The sequence below is a fragment of the Chiloscyllium plagiosum genome, unplaced genomic scaffold, assembly GCF_037043375.1.
Source record: "Chiloscyllium plagiosum isolate Xiang-an unplaced genomic scaffold, Cpla_swu_hap1 HiC_scaffold_7, whole genome shotgun sequence".
Classification (NCBI taxonomy): Eukaryota; Metazoa; Chordata; class Chondrichthyes; order Orectolobiformes; family Hemiscylliidae; genus Chiloscyllium; species Chiloscyllium plagiosum.
Window position 1 is genome coordinate 26594275 of NW_028270145.1, and position 17277 is coordinate 26611551.

At 44.0% G+C, this 17277-nt stretch overlaps 1 protein-coding gene across 3 annotated transcripts in view; it reads left to right on the forward strand.

Annotated features, from left to right (window-relative positions):
• Positions 1-17277, forward strand: part of LOC122551410 (putative methyltransferase DDB_G0268948) — a 71084-nt gene that overhangs the window by 40319 nt on the left and 13488 nt on the right. For all 3 annotated transcript variants that reach the window (XM_043693253.2, XM_087988862.1, XM_043693254.2), the window contains exon 4: positions 2876-3089. In XM_043693253.2, coding sequence (XP_043549188.2) covers positions 2876-3089 — 214 coding nt within the window. The remainder of the gene's footprint in view (positions 1-2875; positions 3090-17277) is intronic.

A 17277-nucleotide genomic window follows, 5' to 3' on the forward strand; every position in this document is an offset into this window, starting at 1 on the left:
AATTTATTGATACAGCCACCATCAGAACATGAAAAATGATGGACTGAACAAAACTCACTGGGCTTTTATTTAGTAATTCACAGGATGTGGGCATTGCTGGCTACGTCCATTTGGTCTGTCTCACACAACTGAAAGGCCTTGTCTATCACGATATAATTGCTCCTTGCCCCATTCAAATCCATGTGATCTTCTGGAGGAGGCGAGACACGAGATAAACCCACACCAAATGGGGGGAAAATCAAACAATTTCCTTTGTGATATCTTTCAGCTGGTTGGAATGACTTGTGCTGTCTCTTCAAGCAGAGGCTTGTTGAACCACACACTAAACAGGCATCAACGAAGCCACCCATTGGACTTAGCCTGAAATCAACACCCTATGGATGGAGATCCCACCAATCAGAGGCTCTTGCGTTTAACAGCACCTCAGAGGAGCCCGTGGCTGCTGGCAAAACAGCACCCTGAAGTCCCAGAATCCTTGGAGGTTTTGAGGCTGAGGTAGCTGATTTGTGATGGGCGAGGTGAGGTAGTTCTCTGGTTGGTGATCAAGGTGAGATAGGGGCAAGAGGGTCAGAAGCAAAGGCAGGTGGTGACACATATTGGGCAAGCCCCTGCCCTGTGTTTAATCCTACAACTTGAGGTGACAAGCTGCCTGAACAGACTTGCTGTGTTATGTGTATGGGGTAGAACTCCAATAAGTCTCTCAAAGTACTGCTGCATATGGACCTTTCTGCAGGAATCTTTATGCACAGCTTTATCTCTGCCCACGTTCTCCCATGACTATGTTGGAATTTCTGCACCCCAATAGTTTTATTGTGTAATCACGTGACACTAATGTCAACAATACCCGTGATGCTGGCATCAATCTGGATGTGTTGCTTGGTGTCCCAGTTTTCCGATTCCCTGAGGTCCCTGTTCTTTATCCTGACTCTCATTATATATTTACTCTTGCCTGCAACTGGCCACCTTAGACACCTCAAATGGCGATAAGGCGAGAAGGTCAATCAGAAGAGGGAAGACCAAATGGTTTAGATACACCACCGGCCCATCGAATATTAAGTGCTCTTTCTGTTCCCAAGTCCACCATCTCTGGGAATGGAGGATATCTGGAGCAAAAGGCTCTCGCTATCAGAAAACACTAGAGCAAGTGGAAGTGATTAACTTTGAACAAAGATGGTTAAAAGGAAAACTGATTGAAGTGTTTGAAATTATAAAGGATGCAGTAAGTTAGGCAATTAACTATCTCTATTTGTCCATGAGTGAACAACTTAGTCATTTAATTGAAGATCATTTAATTGAGGAAAACAAAGTAAGATTTAAACACAGAATAATTATGTCATGCATAGGACTGAGAGATTGGGTCTGTTTTTGACCAAAACAAAGCTAAGGGGTGACCTAAAATTATGAAATTATGAAAGGGTTTGGTTAGAGTGGATGCAGAGAAAATGTTCCCTCTGGTGAGGGAGAACATCAATATAAGATAATCACCAAACAATCCAACAGGGAATTCAGAAGAAATTATTTTTCTTATTATCCAGAAGCAGTATCACACACAACTGAACATTTCTTGTTCCACTGTGATTTGTTTTCTTACATTATCAGTAGATCACCGGCCCATCAAATATTAAGTGCTCTTTCTGTTCCCAAGTCCACCATCTCTGCGAGGCAACAGTGGTTGCCTCGCAGCGCCAGAGACCCGGGTTCAATTCCCGCCTCAGGCGACTGTCTGTGTGGAGTTTGCACATTCTCCCCATGTCTGCGTGGGTTTCCTCCGGGTGCTCCGGTTTCCTCCCACAGTCCAAAGATGTGCAGGGCCAGGTGAATTGGTAATGCTAAATTGCCCGTAGTGTTAGGTAAGGGGTAAATGTAGGGGTATGGGTGGGTTCGCTTCGGCGGGTCGGTGTGGACTTGTTGGGCTGAAGGGCCTGTTTCCACACTGTAATGTAATCTAATCTAATCTAATCACCCATGTTAATGATTGAATAATTTATGTGCAAAGCCCATTAAGGGTAAAACAGCAAACCATAAAAGGTGAGCAAGAAGGAGAGGGAGTTAAATCAAAGTGATTTGGGAGGGGAGATAAAGCACTGTACCCCCTCTGGTGTCCACCTCTCTCTAAAGGTATCGAGAGTATTGGTGGAAAAGGTCAAGGCACCTTAGTTGTATTTTGTCATCAGAGACAGACAACTGGTGACAGTTTAACCTGAGCTTCACCACTTCTCAGGTGAGGGTGAGAGTCCTCAGCTGGCACAGGAATTGAAGCCACGGTATTAACATCATTCTACATTACAAACTAGTCATGCAGCCAACTGAGCTAACCAACCTCTAAGCTAAAAAGTGTCTTGACTCAAAGAGTGATGAGAATGTGGTACTCACTATCATAGGGAGTAGTTGAAATGAATGGTATCGATGCATTTAACTGGATAAACATTTGAGCCATAAGGGAGCAAAGAGTTGCAATGGTAGATTCAGATGAGAGAAGATGGGAGGAGCCTCAAGTAGGGCATAAAGATCTGTTCTAAATGGCCTGTTTCTCTGACATATATCTTATTTTAACATAAAGAATGGTGAGTTCAGAATCCTTAGTCTCTTTTATATTTGAAGTGAATTAATATTTTCGATGGGCGGAAAAGTCAAATATTAACAGGAGACCAGTTTGAGGGCACTTTTAGAGTCCACACAAACACAATGGGCTGAACAACCTTCGTCTGTGCCATAAAAGTCTCTCTGGGTTTGTGCTGTCAGACCTTCCTATCGTCTGTTTTTCTTTATCAGCGAAGAATTAACTCCTGGCGTGTGTGATATACCCAGGACATCCATTAAACATCTACAGAGTTTGAAGCTCTTGTATTCATGTGTTTGTCGATTCACTCCACAGACAGGGCCTGGCGGAGGAGCTGGGGTTCCAGGACGGTTCTGTCGACCTGGTAACAGTGGGAGCTGCAGCACAGTGGTTTGACTTGGAGAAGTTCATGAAGGAAATTGACAGGGTTTTAAAACCCAAAGGCTGCCTGGCTCTCTATTGCTATACAGTTCCCTGTATACTGAATTTCGATGATTGCTCTGAAACCCTGACCCAGATTATCCAAGACGTAAGTAGTCTGAAAGAAAGACTTGCCTTCATACAGCAACTTTCACATCCCAAAGCACCAATGCCAATGAATTGTAGTCACTGTTGGAAAATGGCAGCCAATTTGTACACAGCACACACAAATAACATTGTGGTATTGAGCAAATAATCTCTCTGCTTCGGGAAGGAATAGTGACCAGACCACTAAGAGGGAGTCACCAGGTGATCTTCAAGGGAAATTTCTCAATCAGTTCCAGTTTTTCACACAATGTCCCAGTATCCTGACAGCTTAATTCCAAATTTCTCAACTGTCCCAGTTTTTAGATTCCCTGACGTCCCTATCCTTTACCCCGACTCTCATAGTCTCTTGACAGTTGCCCCCACCCATATATAAGGCACCTTGTGCTGTGCTCTAATCTGGGATTCAGAATTATGGAGAGGGCATGAACAATAAGTGAATCCTTCCTGGCTGTATTCCCTCGACTTTGCAAGAACACTTTCGCAGTCTTTCCCTTCAAAGGAAGCTGAGGTAAGGGACTGTCCTGCTGTCTTTCAAATGGTGAGTGTATAAGTCCATAAGACTTAGGAGTAAATACAGCCCATTCAGTCCATGGATGTGGCTCTGGTATTCAATGAGATCATGGCTGATATATGGCTGATGTTCAGGGTCTAGCAGCACCTTCAGCTACACGGCCAGTCATTTCACTCTGGATCCAGAACAAATACAAGGAAGATGAGGGGAGGATTTGGTAAGCAGGGAGGAGAGAGGGGGAAAGGATTGATTCGTAGGATAAACTGAGGGTAATTTACCCACATGGTCATCTATAAATTAATTCCGTGAGCAGTAGGGAGGGGATCAATCTCTGGTTGATGACTGAAGATTGACTGGATGACTGTCAACTGCAAGCTGCACTTAATGAGGTAGTCAGATACCATACACCTGCAAACTGTCGATCAGCACCAGGAAAGGTGACAGACAAGTTTGGTTAGCCATGCCAAGTTTAACCAAACTTCTCATCGAAAGAGCCTGTACTTTCCTCTGAGCGCAAAGACAGCTTCACATCCCTCAGGTACTGTTGTTAATTGAAAATCCAGCTTCTAACTGAAAGTAACTATTGTTAGACACTAGCGTGCAAATGAAAATAAACAAGACTTTGGAATGGAGCTTATTGTTAGGCTTGTCACTGTGCAATGTTATGGACCAGACCAAAACCCCTCAAAGCATAGCAAGGAGATAGTCTAGACCCGACCTTTTATCTTATTTAAAGGCAAATGTAAGGCATTGTGTTCTAGATGCGATTCAATTGGTCCATCTGCTAGACTTTAAGCAAAACGCACTTCATTATTATGCTATAGTTAAAATCCAAACAAAATGAGAAAAATTGGCATAGTTTTAAAACTCTATTAAAAGACTCAATAAAATAATATAATATTTAACTACTGCTCATCAACTGTTCCAAAATAGCAACATACCATAAACACACCCTTGGCAAAGGCCAATTCAGCAAAACAGATTTCCCTCACTTGCTATCTCCTTCAGCCCATGAATGAACATCAAAAGAATGGATCTAGCAGCAGAGAAAGAACTCAAACTTTTGTAGCAGCATAGAGAGAGAGAGAGACAGAGAGAGAGAGAGAGAGAGCGGCATGTACCAGTGCCAACTCCAAAACCCTAACTTCAACAACTGAAAGCTGAATTAAAATCTTAGGTCTGTGTGAGCCTGAGTCCACCCACTCATGCTTCTTTTGTCTAATTAGGAAAAAAAACCCTTTACCCTGCTTTCTATGTGCCAAACACCTCAGCACCAGGTGGGAGTGTTGTAGAACAGAGAAACCTTTGGGTTCAGGTACATCATTCTTTGAGGTTTGCATCACATATAGATGGGGGTTAAAAAGGTGTTTAGCATGTTTGCCTTCATTGCACAGTCCTTTGAGTATAGAAGTTGGGAAGTCATGTTGAGGTTGTATAGGACATTGGTAACGTCTCTTATAGAGTACTGTGTCCAGTTCTGGCTGTGCTGTTACAGGAAGGTTATTGTTGGGCTGGACAGGGTTCAGAAAAGATTTACCAGGATCTTGCTGGGTATGGAAGGCTTGCATTATAAAGAAAGGCTGGATAGGCTGGAACCTTTTTCACTAGACCATAGGAGATTGAGAGGTGACCTTAAGGGTTTATAAAATCATGAGGGGTTTGGATAGGGTTAACGGTAGATGTCTTTAATCTAGGATAGGGGATGTCAAGACTAGGGACATATTTTTAAGGTTAGAGGAGAGAGATTGAAAAAAGACATGAGAGACAAATGTTTAACACAGAGGGTGGTTCGCGTGTAGAATGAACTTCCTGAGGAAGTGGTGGATATGGGTACCGTTATAACGTTTAAAAGAAACTTCGATAAGTACATGAATAGGAAAGGTGTTGAGGGTTATGAGCCAGGAGCAGGCAGGTGGGACTAGTTTAGTTTGGGATTATTTTCAGCACGGACTGGTTGGATCGAAGGGTCTGTTTTCATGCTGTATTACTCTGTGCTAACATCCATCTTCAAAAGAGACAGGACAGAACAAATCCTTCTTAAAGGCACATAATGTCACAATTGTACAATTGAGAATTATTTGGAAGAATTCCCATCAGTGAGTGTTTGATACGATATAACTGAGGGATAGTTTAATGACTATCTAAGTCAGATGTTCTTGACCAATTTTGAGTAAGACATAGGATAAATGCCCACCAACACGACAATGATTCCTCCATTGAATTCATTCCCCAAGGGGATGCAAACATGAGGGATACTGTCAGACATGGTATGATTGCTTTAGAAGACTTTTGCAATTTCACAGAAGTAGCAAAGGATAACAATGGAGTTTTCTGCTGTTTGTGTTAATAGAGACATACAAGATAATCAGAGGGTTAGATAGGGTAGACAGGGAGATCCTTTTTCCAAGTATGGGGACGGCAAACACGAGGGGACACAACTTTAAAGTGAAGGGAGATAGGTATAAGAAGATGTCAGAGGTGGTTTCTTTACTCAGAGAGTAGTAAGGGTATGGAATGCTTTGCCTGCAACGGTAGTGGATTCGCCAAGTTTAAGTGCATTTGAGTCGTCATTGGACAGGCAAATGGATGTAAATGGAATAACGTAGGTGGATGGGCTTCAGATTAGTATGACAGGGCGGTGCAACATCGAGGGCCGAAGGGCCTGTACTGCACTGTAATGTTCCATGTTCTATGTGCAGGTGAAATCAGGCACATAGTTCATTCTTAACTCTGAAAATGATATTTCCTGATCAAGGAGAATCAAATCCTACTGAGGCTGTACTGTGGTCAGTGTCAGCCTTGGTACAAGTTGCTAATTATGATAAACGGATCCTGGATGAGGGCATAGAACATAGAAAAGTACAGCACAGAACAGGCCCTTTGGCCCACGATGTAGTGCTGAGGTTTAATCCTAATGTAAAATATAATAACTTAACCCACGCACTCCTCAACTCACTGCTCTCTATGTGCCTGTCCAGCAGTCGCTTAAATGTCCCCAATGACTCTGCTTCCACCATCACCTCTGGCAATGCATTCCATGCATTCGTAACTCTCTCCATGAAGAACCTACCTCTGATGTCTCCTTTGTACCTTTCCCCTAATTTCTTAAAACCAAGACTGGAGCTGGAGTTGGATGAACTGAGGATTATTCGAGAGGCTGAGAGGGTGATAGATAGAAACTACAGGGACATAGTTACGCCAGAGAACAGAAGTAGCTGGGTAACATGGTGGCACAGTGGTTAGCACTGCTGCCTCACAGCGCCAGAGACCCTTGTTCAATTCCCGCCTCAGGCGACTGACTGTGTGGAGTTTGCACGTTCTCCCCGTGTCTGCGTGGGTTTCCTCCGGGTGCTCCGGTTTCCTCCCACAGTCCAAAGATGTGCAGGGTCAGGTGAATTGGCCATACTAAATTGCCCGTAGTGTTAGATAAGGGGTAAATGTAGGGATATGGGTGGGTTTCGCTTCGGTGGGTCGGTGTGGACTTGTTGGGCTGAAGGGCCTGTTTCCACACTGTAATGTAATCTAATCTAATGTAATCTAATCTAAACAGTTAGAGGTGGGAAGGGGAGGAAGCATGCAGTGCAGGGATCCCCTGTGATCGTTCCCCTCAACAATAAGTATACCGCTTTGGATACTGTTGGGGGGGGGCGGCCTAGCAGGGGTAAGCTGCAGTGACTGGGTCTCTGGCACGAGGTCCGGCTCTGAGTCTCAGAAGGGAAAGGGGGAGAGGAGGAGAGCGCTAGTTATAGGAGACTCTATAGTTAGAGGGACAGACAGGCGGTTCTGTGGACATGGGCGAGAGTCTCGGATGGTTTGTTGCCTCCGGGTGCCAGGGTCCGAGACGTCTCGGACCGTGTCTTCGGAATCCTTAAGGGGGAGGGTGTGCAGCCAGAAGTCGTGGTGCACGTTGGCACCAACGACATAGGTAGGAAGAGGGGTGGGGAGGTCATTCAGGAGCTCAGGGAGTTAGGCTGGAAACTAAAAGCTAGGACGGACAGAGTCGTCATCTCTGGATTGTTGCCGGTGCCACGTGACAGTGAAGCAAGGAATAGTTGAACACGTGGCTGCAAGGCTGGTGTAGGAGGGAGGGCTTCAGGTATTTGGACAATTGGACTGCATTCTGGGGAAGGTGGGACCTGTACAAGCAGGACAGGTTGCTCCTGAACCAGAAGGGCACCAATATCCTGGGAGGTAGGTTTGCTAGCACTCTTCGGGGGGGTTTAAACTAATTTGGCAGGGGGAATGGGATCCGGACTTGTAGTCCAGCAATTAGGTTAGCTGTTTGTCAGGATGTCCAAGAATGTAGGGAGGCTGTGGAGAAGGTAGCACTGACAGGGAATACTTGTGGACACAGAGATGGGTTCAAGTGTGTATACTTCAACGCAAGGAGTATCAGAAATAAGGTGGTGAACCTAAGGCGTGGATCGGTACCTAGGACTACGATGTTGTGGCCATCATGGAAACATGGATAGAAGAGGGACAGGAATGGTTGTTGGAGGTTCCTGGTTACAGATGTTTCAGTAAGATTAGAGAGGGTGGTAAAAAAGGAGGGGGGGGGGTGTGGCGTTGCTAATTAGAAATGGTATAACGGCTGCAGAAAGGCAGTTCAGGGGGATCTGCCTTTGGAGGTAGTATGGGCTGAAGTCAGAAATAGGAAAGGAGCAGTCACCTTGTTGGGTGTTTACTACAGGCCCCCCAATAGCAGCAGAGATGTGGAGAAACAGATTGGAAAACAGATTTTGGAAAGGTGCAGAAGCCACAGGGTAGTAGTCATGGGCGATTTCAACTTCCCAAATATTGATTGGAAGCTCTTTAGATCAAGTAGATTGGATGGGGCGGTGTTTGTGCAGTGTGTCCAGGAAGCTTTTCTAACTCAGTATGTAGATTGTCCGACCAGAGAGGAGGCCATATTGGATTTGGTACTTGGTAACGAACTGGGACAAGTGATGGGCTTGTTAGTGGGTGAACATTTTGGTGATGGTGACCACAATTCTGTGACTTTCACCTTGGTTATGGAGAGAGATAGGTGCGTGCAACAGGGTAGGTTTTACAATTGGGGGAAGGGTAAATACGATGCTGCAAGACAGGATCTGAGGAGCATAAGTTGGGAGCATAGGCTGTCAGGGAAGGATGTCGTGGAAATGTCGAACTTTTTCAAGGAACAGATACGACATGTCTTTGATATGTATGTACCTGTCAGGCAGGAAAGAGATGGTCGCGTGAGGGAACCTTGGTTGACGAGGGAGGTTGAATTCTTGTAAAGAGGAAGAAGGAGGCTTACATAAGGTTGAGAAAACAAGGTTCAGACAGAGCGTTGGAGGGATACAGGATAGCCAGAAGGGAGCTGAAGAAAGGGATTAGGAGAGCTAAGAGAGGGCATGAAAAATCTTTGGCGGGTAGGATCAAGGATAACCCCAAGGCATTTTATGCGTATGTGAGAAACATGAGAATGATGAGAACGAGGGTAGGTCTGATCAAGGACAGTAGTGGGAGACTGTGTATTGAGTCGGAAGAGATAGGAGAGGTCTTGAATGAGTACTTTTCTTCAGTACTTACAAATGAGAGGGACCGTATTGTTGAAGAGGAGAGTGTGAAACGGACTGGTAAGCTAGAAGAGATACTTGTTAGGAAGGAAGATGTGTTGGGCATTTTGAAAAACTTGAGGATAGCCAAGTCCCCCGGGCCTGACGGGATATATCCTAGGATTATGTGGGAAGCAAGAGAGGAAATTGCAGAGCCGTTGGCAATGATCTTTTCGTCTTCACTATCAATGGGGGTGGTACCAGGGGACTGGAGAGTGGCGAATGTTGTGCCCCTGTTCAAAAAAGGGAATAGGGATAACCCCGGGAATTACAGGCCAGTTAGTCTTACTTCGGTGGTAGGCAAAGTAATGGAAAAGGTACTGAGGGATAGGATTTATGAGTATCTGGAAAGACACTGCTTGATTAGGGACAGCCAGCACGGATTTGTGAGGGGTAGGTCTTGCCTTAAAAGTCTTATTGAATTCTTTGAGGAGGTGAATGAGGATGAGGGTAGAGCAATGGATGTAGTGTACATGGAGTTTAGTAAGGCATTTGATAAGGTTCCCCATGGTAGGCTTATGCGGAAAGTTAGGAGGCATGGGATAGAGGGAAATTTGACCAGTTGGATAGAAAACTGGCTAACCGGACGAAGTCAGAGAGTGGTGGTTGATGGTAAATATTCAGCCTGGAACCCAGTTACAAGTGGAGTTCCGCAGGGATCAGTTCTGGGTCCTCTGTTGTTTGTAATTTTTATTAATGACTTGGAAGAGGGAGTCGAAGGGTGGGTCAGTAAATTTGCAGATGATACGAAGATTGGTGGAGTTGTGGAGAGTGAGGAGGGCTGTTGTTGGCTGCAAGGGGACTTAGATATGATGCAGAGCTGGGCTGAGTAGTGGCAGATGGAGTTCAACCCTGTCAAGTGTGAGGTTGTCCATTTTGGAAGGACAAATAAGAATGTGGAATACAGGGTTAACGGTAGGGTTCTTAGTAAGGTGGAGGAGCAGAGGGATCTTGGGGTCTATGTTCATAGATCTTTGAAAGTTGCCACTCAGGTGGATAGAGCTTGTAAGAAGGCCTATGATGTATTAGCGTTCATTAGCAGAGGGATTGAATTCAAGAGTCATGAAGTGATGTTGCATCTGTACAGCACCTTGGTTAGGCCACATTTGGAGTACTGTGTGCAGTTCTGGTCGCCTCACTTTAGGAAAGATGTGGAAGCTTTGGAGAGGGTGCAGAGAAGATTTACCAGGATGTTGCCTGGAATGGAGAATAGGTCGTACGAGGATAGGTTGAGAGTGCGAGGCCTTTTCTCATTGGAATGGCGAAGGATGAGGGGTGACTTGATAGAGGTTTATAAGATGATCCGAGGAATAGATAGAGTAGACAGTCAGAAACTTTTTCCCTGGGTACAACAGCGTGTTACAAGGGGACATAAATTTAAGGTGAAGGGTGGAAGGTATAGGGGGGATGTCAGGGGTAGGTTCTTTATCCAGAGAGTGGTGGGGGCATGGAATGCGCTTCCTGTGGGAGTGGCAGAGTCAGAATCATTGGTGACCTTTAAGCGGCAATTGGATAGGTACATGGATAGGTGCTTAAGCTACGACAAATGTTCGGCACAACATCATGGGTCGAAGGGCCTGTTCTGTGCTGTATTGTTCTATGTTCTATGTTCTAAGACCCCTCACACCCGTCAATCTTGCCCTGGGGAAGAGTCTCTGGCTATTGACTCTATTTATTCCTCTCATTATCTTGAAGGACTGGTTAGTAAATTTTCGGATGACACTAAATTCAGTGGAGTTGTGAACAGTGCCGAAGGATGTTGTAGGTTACAAAGGGACATAGATAAGCTGCAGAGCTGAGCTGAGAGGTGGCAAATGCAGTTTAATGTGGAAAAGTGTGAGGTGATTCACTTTGGAAGGAGTAACAGGAATGCAGAGTACTGGGCTAATGGTAAGACTCCTGGCCATGGAGATGAGCAGAGAGATCTCGGAGTCCATGTGCATAGATCCCTGAAAGTTGCCACTAGGTTGATAGGGTTGTTAAGAAGGTATACAGTGTGTTAGCTTTTGTTGGTAGAGGGATTGAGTTTCGGAGGCATGAGATCAGGCTGCAGCTGTAAAAAACTTTGTTGCGGCCACACTTTGCGTACAGTTCTGGTCACTGCATTATTGGAAGGATGTGGAAGCTTTGGAAAGGGTTCAGAGGAGATTTACTAAGATGTTGCCTGATGTGGAGGGAAGGTCTTATGAAGAAAGGCTGAAGGACTTGAGGCTGTTTTCGTTAGAGAGAAGAAGGTTGAGAGGTGACTTAATTGAGACATATAAGATATTCAGAGGGTTAGATAAGGTGGATAGTGAAAGCCTTTTTCTTCAGATGGTGATGGCTAGCACAAGGGGACATAGCTTTAAATTGAGGGGTGATACATATAGGACAGATGTCAGAGCTAGTTTCTTTATTCAGAGAATAGTAGGGACGTGGATTGCCCTGCCTGCAACAGTAGTAGACTCACCAACTTTAAGGGCATTTAAATGGTCATTGGATAAACATATGGTTGAAAATGGAATAGTGCAGGTTAGATGGGCTTCAGATTGGTTCCACAGGTCGGGGCAACAAGGGCGGAAGGGCCTGTGCTAAGCTGTAATGTCTACAGACTCAACGTTTCTATGGATATGTAGTCTCGGTTCATTAGTCAGAAGAAACGTTGAGAAAGAGGGAATGGGTCTGGGTATTCTACTCTTTGGAGGGTCGGTGTGGACTTGTTGGGCCAAATGGCCTGTTTCTATGAATATCGGCTCTCTGGAGCATTCCCAATTCTCAATGATTCATTAAACCTTTGGCTGTTAAGTCTTAAGTCTGGAATTCCCTCTTTTAGACCTCTCTTCTTCACTATATCTTTTCTCTCTCCTCCTTTCAGATGGCTCCTTAAAAGAGCTTTTGCTCACCTGCCCGACTACCGACAAAGGACTTCCTTGTCCACAGGAAGTGTTTGTGATTTCAAATCTCTGTCGTGAATAGGGACCAACTGCTTAGTCTGACTGGACGTTGAGCGGAGACAGACACCAGTCCATTCAATGTCACGCATGTATTCCTGACATCTTGGACCATCACTATGTGGCTGTGCATCAGTTGTGCATACAGACTATGTGGCTATGTAAGCATTAGGATGTTACCTGCTCGGAGAGGTGGTAACACAGCTCCCAATATTTGATATTCCCCAGTGCAAGGCGTATGACATACTCCACAGGAAGTGATACCACCCAAAGATTTTCTGAAGAACAGAAAAATGATCTTTCTTGTAACTTCCCCAATGGTTCCTCCAGCTTGCAGTTCAATTTAGTGTCTGCAGCTTGGCCTCAGTAATAAACTGACAGATATTAAAAGGGTACATTCACTCTGTCACTCAATTTGAAAACCTTCTCCCTAATTTGTCCTCAAGATCCTCAAATCTTTGGAAAATCCAGTCATTTTCTCTGGAAGCCGTAACCTGTGACCTTTAGCCTTGACCTTGACAGGAAGGTTGCCCTTTGTTTTTCCAAACAGGGCCAATTTCCTTCAGCTGGAGAGTGGCCTCCATAGAGAGAGGGATTGTTAACGAATGGTATTTGTGGGGGATCCAAGATGGCGGCGACCCAGCAAGTCTGAGTCTGCAGTTCTCCTCCCAAGACTTGGGTAAAGTGGGTCACCCACCCCCACCACACTCACTAAATCATTTATAATAGCTGTTTAATTTAATTAGTTGTTTAATATTAAATTTAAACAATCTAATCTTTAGTAAAAATGACTAAAGGGAAGGGAGCCCGCAGCTCTCAACAAGCAGGAACCCCTTCCCCCACCCTTTCCAGCTGCAGCTGAGGCATCCACAGCCGCTCCGGGGGACTTACCTACAGTGACAAGCCTTGTGGAGATGATCTCCAAATTGGACGCGAAGATCGATGCTTTCATCGAAGAATCCCAAAGTCAATGGGACTCACTCTCCGCCGCGATGCAGAAGCACGACCGAGACATCCAGGAAATCAAGCGCCGAGTCGGAGGGGCGGAGTTAAAGACCGCGACCTCCTAAACTACAGCACAATCGACCGTGGATCAGGTCTGGACTCTCAAACAGCAAGTCCGGACCTTAGAGAATCATATTGATGACCTTGATAATCGAGGTCGCCGAAAAAATATTCGTTTGCTGGGCCTTCCCGAATGGGAAGAGGAAGGCCAGCTTGCAGCGTTCCTCGAGAAGTGGCTGCCACAGCTTTTAAATCTGGAAGCTGGATCAGGCCAGGTAAGGGTAGAATGGGCCTACCGGGTCGCAATACATGGGCCCGGCTCGAACCAGTGCCCACGCCCGGTCCTGTTCCGGCTGCAGAGCTACAAGGAGAGGCAGATACTCCTAGAAGCCTCTAGAAATCTTGGAAAAGACCCCCAAGCTATGATCTACAAAGGATCCAAGATCATGTTATTCCAGGACTTTTCCCCAGCTCTGGTCCGAAAGAGGAAAGCATTCGATGAGGCGAAGAAGCGTTTAAGGGACTTAAATATTCAGTACTCCTTACGCTACCCAGCGACGCTACGCTTTAACCATGAAGGATCCGTGTATAACTTTGGATCGCCAGAAAAGGCTAAGGAATTCTTGGACTCTCTTAAATAAACTGTAAGACATAATGGATGTTGGTTTGCCTTTCCCCCCGGTTTGGTTTATATCCCCCCTTTTTTTTCTTACTTTACTGATTAATATTATCATGGGGTTTGGGGAGAGGGATTTGATTTTCTCCCCCCCCTTGGGGTTGTTTTCTTTTATTATTTTATGTATATATGTGGGATGTATGTATATGTGTGTGTGTGTATATATATATATATATATATATATGTATGTATGTATGTATATATATATATATATAAGTAAGCTGGGGAGTTTGGTTAATGTTGGTGGGGGGAGGTGGTTACCTTATTCAATTTTACCTCTATCTTTAGGAGCGGGGTTGTTTCTCCCTTGTTATTTTGTATTAGTATATTTAATTATTATTTGTTGAGGTTGTAATTTTATAGTTAAATGTTTATATATGGTATTAACATTACCAAATATATCCAGGTGTTGGTATGGGTGGGGGTCGGGTGCTCACTGTTAACTCTAGCTTTGTATTATATCTGAATTCTCCTCATTTTATTGAGGAGTGCCTGGGTCAAGGGTGGGGCATTGGTTGGGAGAGTATATGATGGACTTTTGGAGAGGAAGTGACACCCCCTGGGAACAAGGGGGAGAATCTCCACTTAGATATGTTTTATATTTTTTTTATTTAGAAATAGTTTTTTATTGTATTGGTGTGAGTGTATTAGAGAGGCTTTATTTTTGTAAATTTTATATGCTCTATGCTCGGGATGTTCTGGATAGGGTTTCCCTTCCCGAGGGGTCTCGGATTTGCCCAGAGGATTATGGTTGATCAGTCGGTTAAGTGGTGCACCTGGAATATCAAGAGGAGTAATTCGCCAGTCAAAAGGAAGAAAATATTATCAAATCTTAAGAAGGAAAGAGTTGATATAGCTCTCCTACAGGAGACACACCTATCGGATAAAGAACACTTGAAATTACGACAGGGTGGATTTGATCTGGCCTTTTTTTCTTCTTTTAGTTCAAAAAGCAGGGGAGTTGTTATTCTTATTCTGAAGAATTTCCCTTTCAAAATCCTAAAGCAGATAAAAGACAAATCTGGACGATATATTTTGATTAAAGCCCTCATAAATGGAGAGGAATATGAGATTTTAAATTTGTACTGCCCCCCGGCACACCCCTTTAAATTTATAACGGAAGCCTTTTCAAAATTGATGGCTTTTGGTGCCCGTCATACAATTATAGGGGGAGACTTTAATTGTATTATGGATCTGGAAATAGATAGGATTCCCAAGAGTACTGCAGGAGTATCTCCCAGATCTCGACAATTGATGGATCTGAACAAAGAATTAGGATTAGTAGATGTATGGAGATGTCTTCATCCACAGGGCAGAGATTTTTCTTTCTACTCCAATCCACATAAATGTCATACTAGAATTGATATGTTTTTTGCACCCTCGATTTTTTAAAATTCTATATCATCCTGTAAAATAGGTAGTATAGCAATTTCCGACCACGCTGCTGTATATATGGAAACTAAGGCGAGGAACAATGGGACATCCCCTCGGCATTGGCGTATGGACCCCTTCCTAATGAAAGATAGTAAATTTGTAAAGTACTTCTCTCAAGATTTAAAACTTTTTTAGAAATTAATTCAGGTACAGCTAGCAACCCATCAATGAAGTGGGAGACCATCAAAGCTTACATGCGAGGTTTGATCATTTCCTACTCAGCGACCCAGAAGAAATTGAGGGGAGAACAACAGCGTCTGCTTGAAGCTCGCTTAAAAGCAGCTGAAACAGCTTACACTGATAGACCTTCTATTATTAAATTGCAAAGGATTATGGCTCTTAGGACAGCTCTAAACACTACGCTTACTCAAACGGCTAAGAGGGAAATATTATTTGCAAAACAAAGGTTATATGAATATGGCGACAAACCGGGTAGATACTTAGCATTTCTTGCAAAGAAAAAAAAGGCCCCTCAGACTATTACATCTATCAAGGAAAGTACGGGTATTCTGACTCATGATCATAAAAAAATTAATGCGATCTTTAGAGAATTTTATTCTCAGTTATATAAATCGCAGGATTGTGAAGATAGGACGAGGAGGATGCAGTCATTTTTAAAAAAAATTGACCTTTCCAGGCCTAACTCCGGAACATGTATCGGTCCTAAATGCTCCTCAAACAGTCCAAGAAATACTTGATGCAATTAGGCAACTTCAGAGCGGTAAGGCACCGGGCCCAGATGGTTTTCAAGCTGAATTCTATAGAGAATTTACAGAAATATTGGCTGGTCCACTTATGGACATATATAACTATGCATATAGTCAGGGCTGTCTCCCGCCTTCGCTGAAAGAGGCAAATATCTCTCTTATCCTTAAAAAAGGAAAGGATCCAGAAGATTGTACATCATACAGACCAATATCCTTGCTAAATGTAGATTTTAAAATCCTTTCTAAAACGTTAGCACTGAGACTAGAAAGGGTACTGCCACATATTATAAAGGAGGATCAGATGGGGTTTATTAAGGGCCGAAGATCATCCAATAATATTAGAAGGGTTTTGATTTTGATTCAAGCCTGCCATCAGGGAAAGATACCAGGAGTAGTAGTTTCATTAGACGCGGAAAAGGCATTTGATAGGGTTGAATGGTCATATTTGTTTTACACATTGGAAAGGTTTGGCGTTGGAAAGGTGTTTACCAAATGGGTCTCAACATTGTATAGTGATCCCAAAGCAGTTGTGGTTACCAATGGATTAGGTTCGGATAGCTTCAGTGTGGGTAGGGGCTGCCGTCAGGGATGTCCTCTCTCGCCATTGTTATTTACGCTAATAATTGAACCACTAGCAGAAGCTATACGAGCTGATCCTAATATAACGGCCTCGAGGGTTGGTATAGGTAAACATAAAATTAACCTTTATGCAGATGATGTTCTTCTATTCCTCAGTAATCCTCTGATGTCCGTACCTCACCTAATCCAAGTTATTAATACATTTAGCACATTCTCAGGCTATAAAATTAATTTTTCAAAATCGGAGGCTATGCCAATGGGTGGCCTTGCTATGATACCCCACTTAGTGGACGGATCCCTTTTTCCCTTTCGTTGGTCCCTGGAGGGCTTCTTATATTTAGGCATTTTTATTACTCCAGTATTTGGTCAGTTGTATAAGGCTAATTTTGTGCATTTACTGGAAAGGATAAGGCAGGACCTCCAGCAATGGGGAGACCTTCCAATTTCCTGGTTGGGTAGAATAGCACTAATCAAAATGAATGTCCTGCTCCGTCTCCTATATCCTATGAGAATGCTTCCGGTGATGCTGCCGAGGACGGCTCTATGTAAATTATATGGCTGGCTGGGTTCCTTTATCTGGAATCATAGACGGCCCCTCATTAAGCTGAAGAAGCCACAGCTTCCACAGACAAGGGGAAGATTGGACTTCCCAGACTTTAGGAAATATCAGCTAAGTTCCCTATTAGGTTACATAGCTGATTGGGTCTTGTCTGATCCACAATCAATCTGGTTGGACATCGAGGCCTCTCAAGTAAAATACTCACT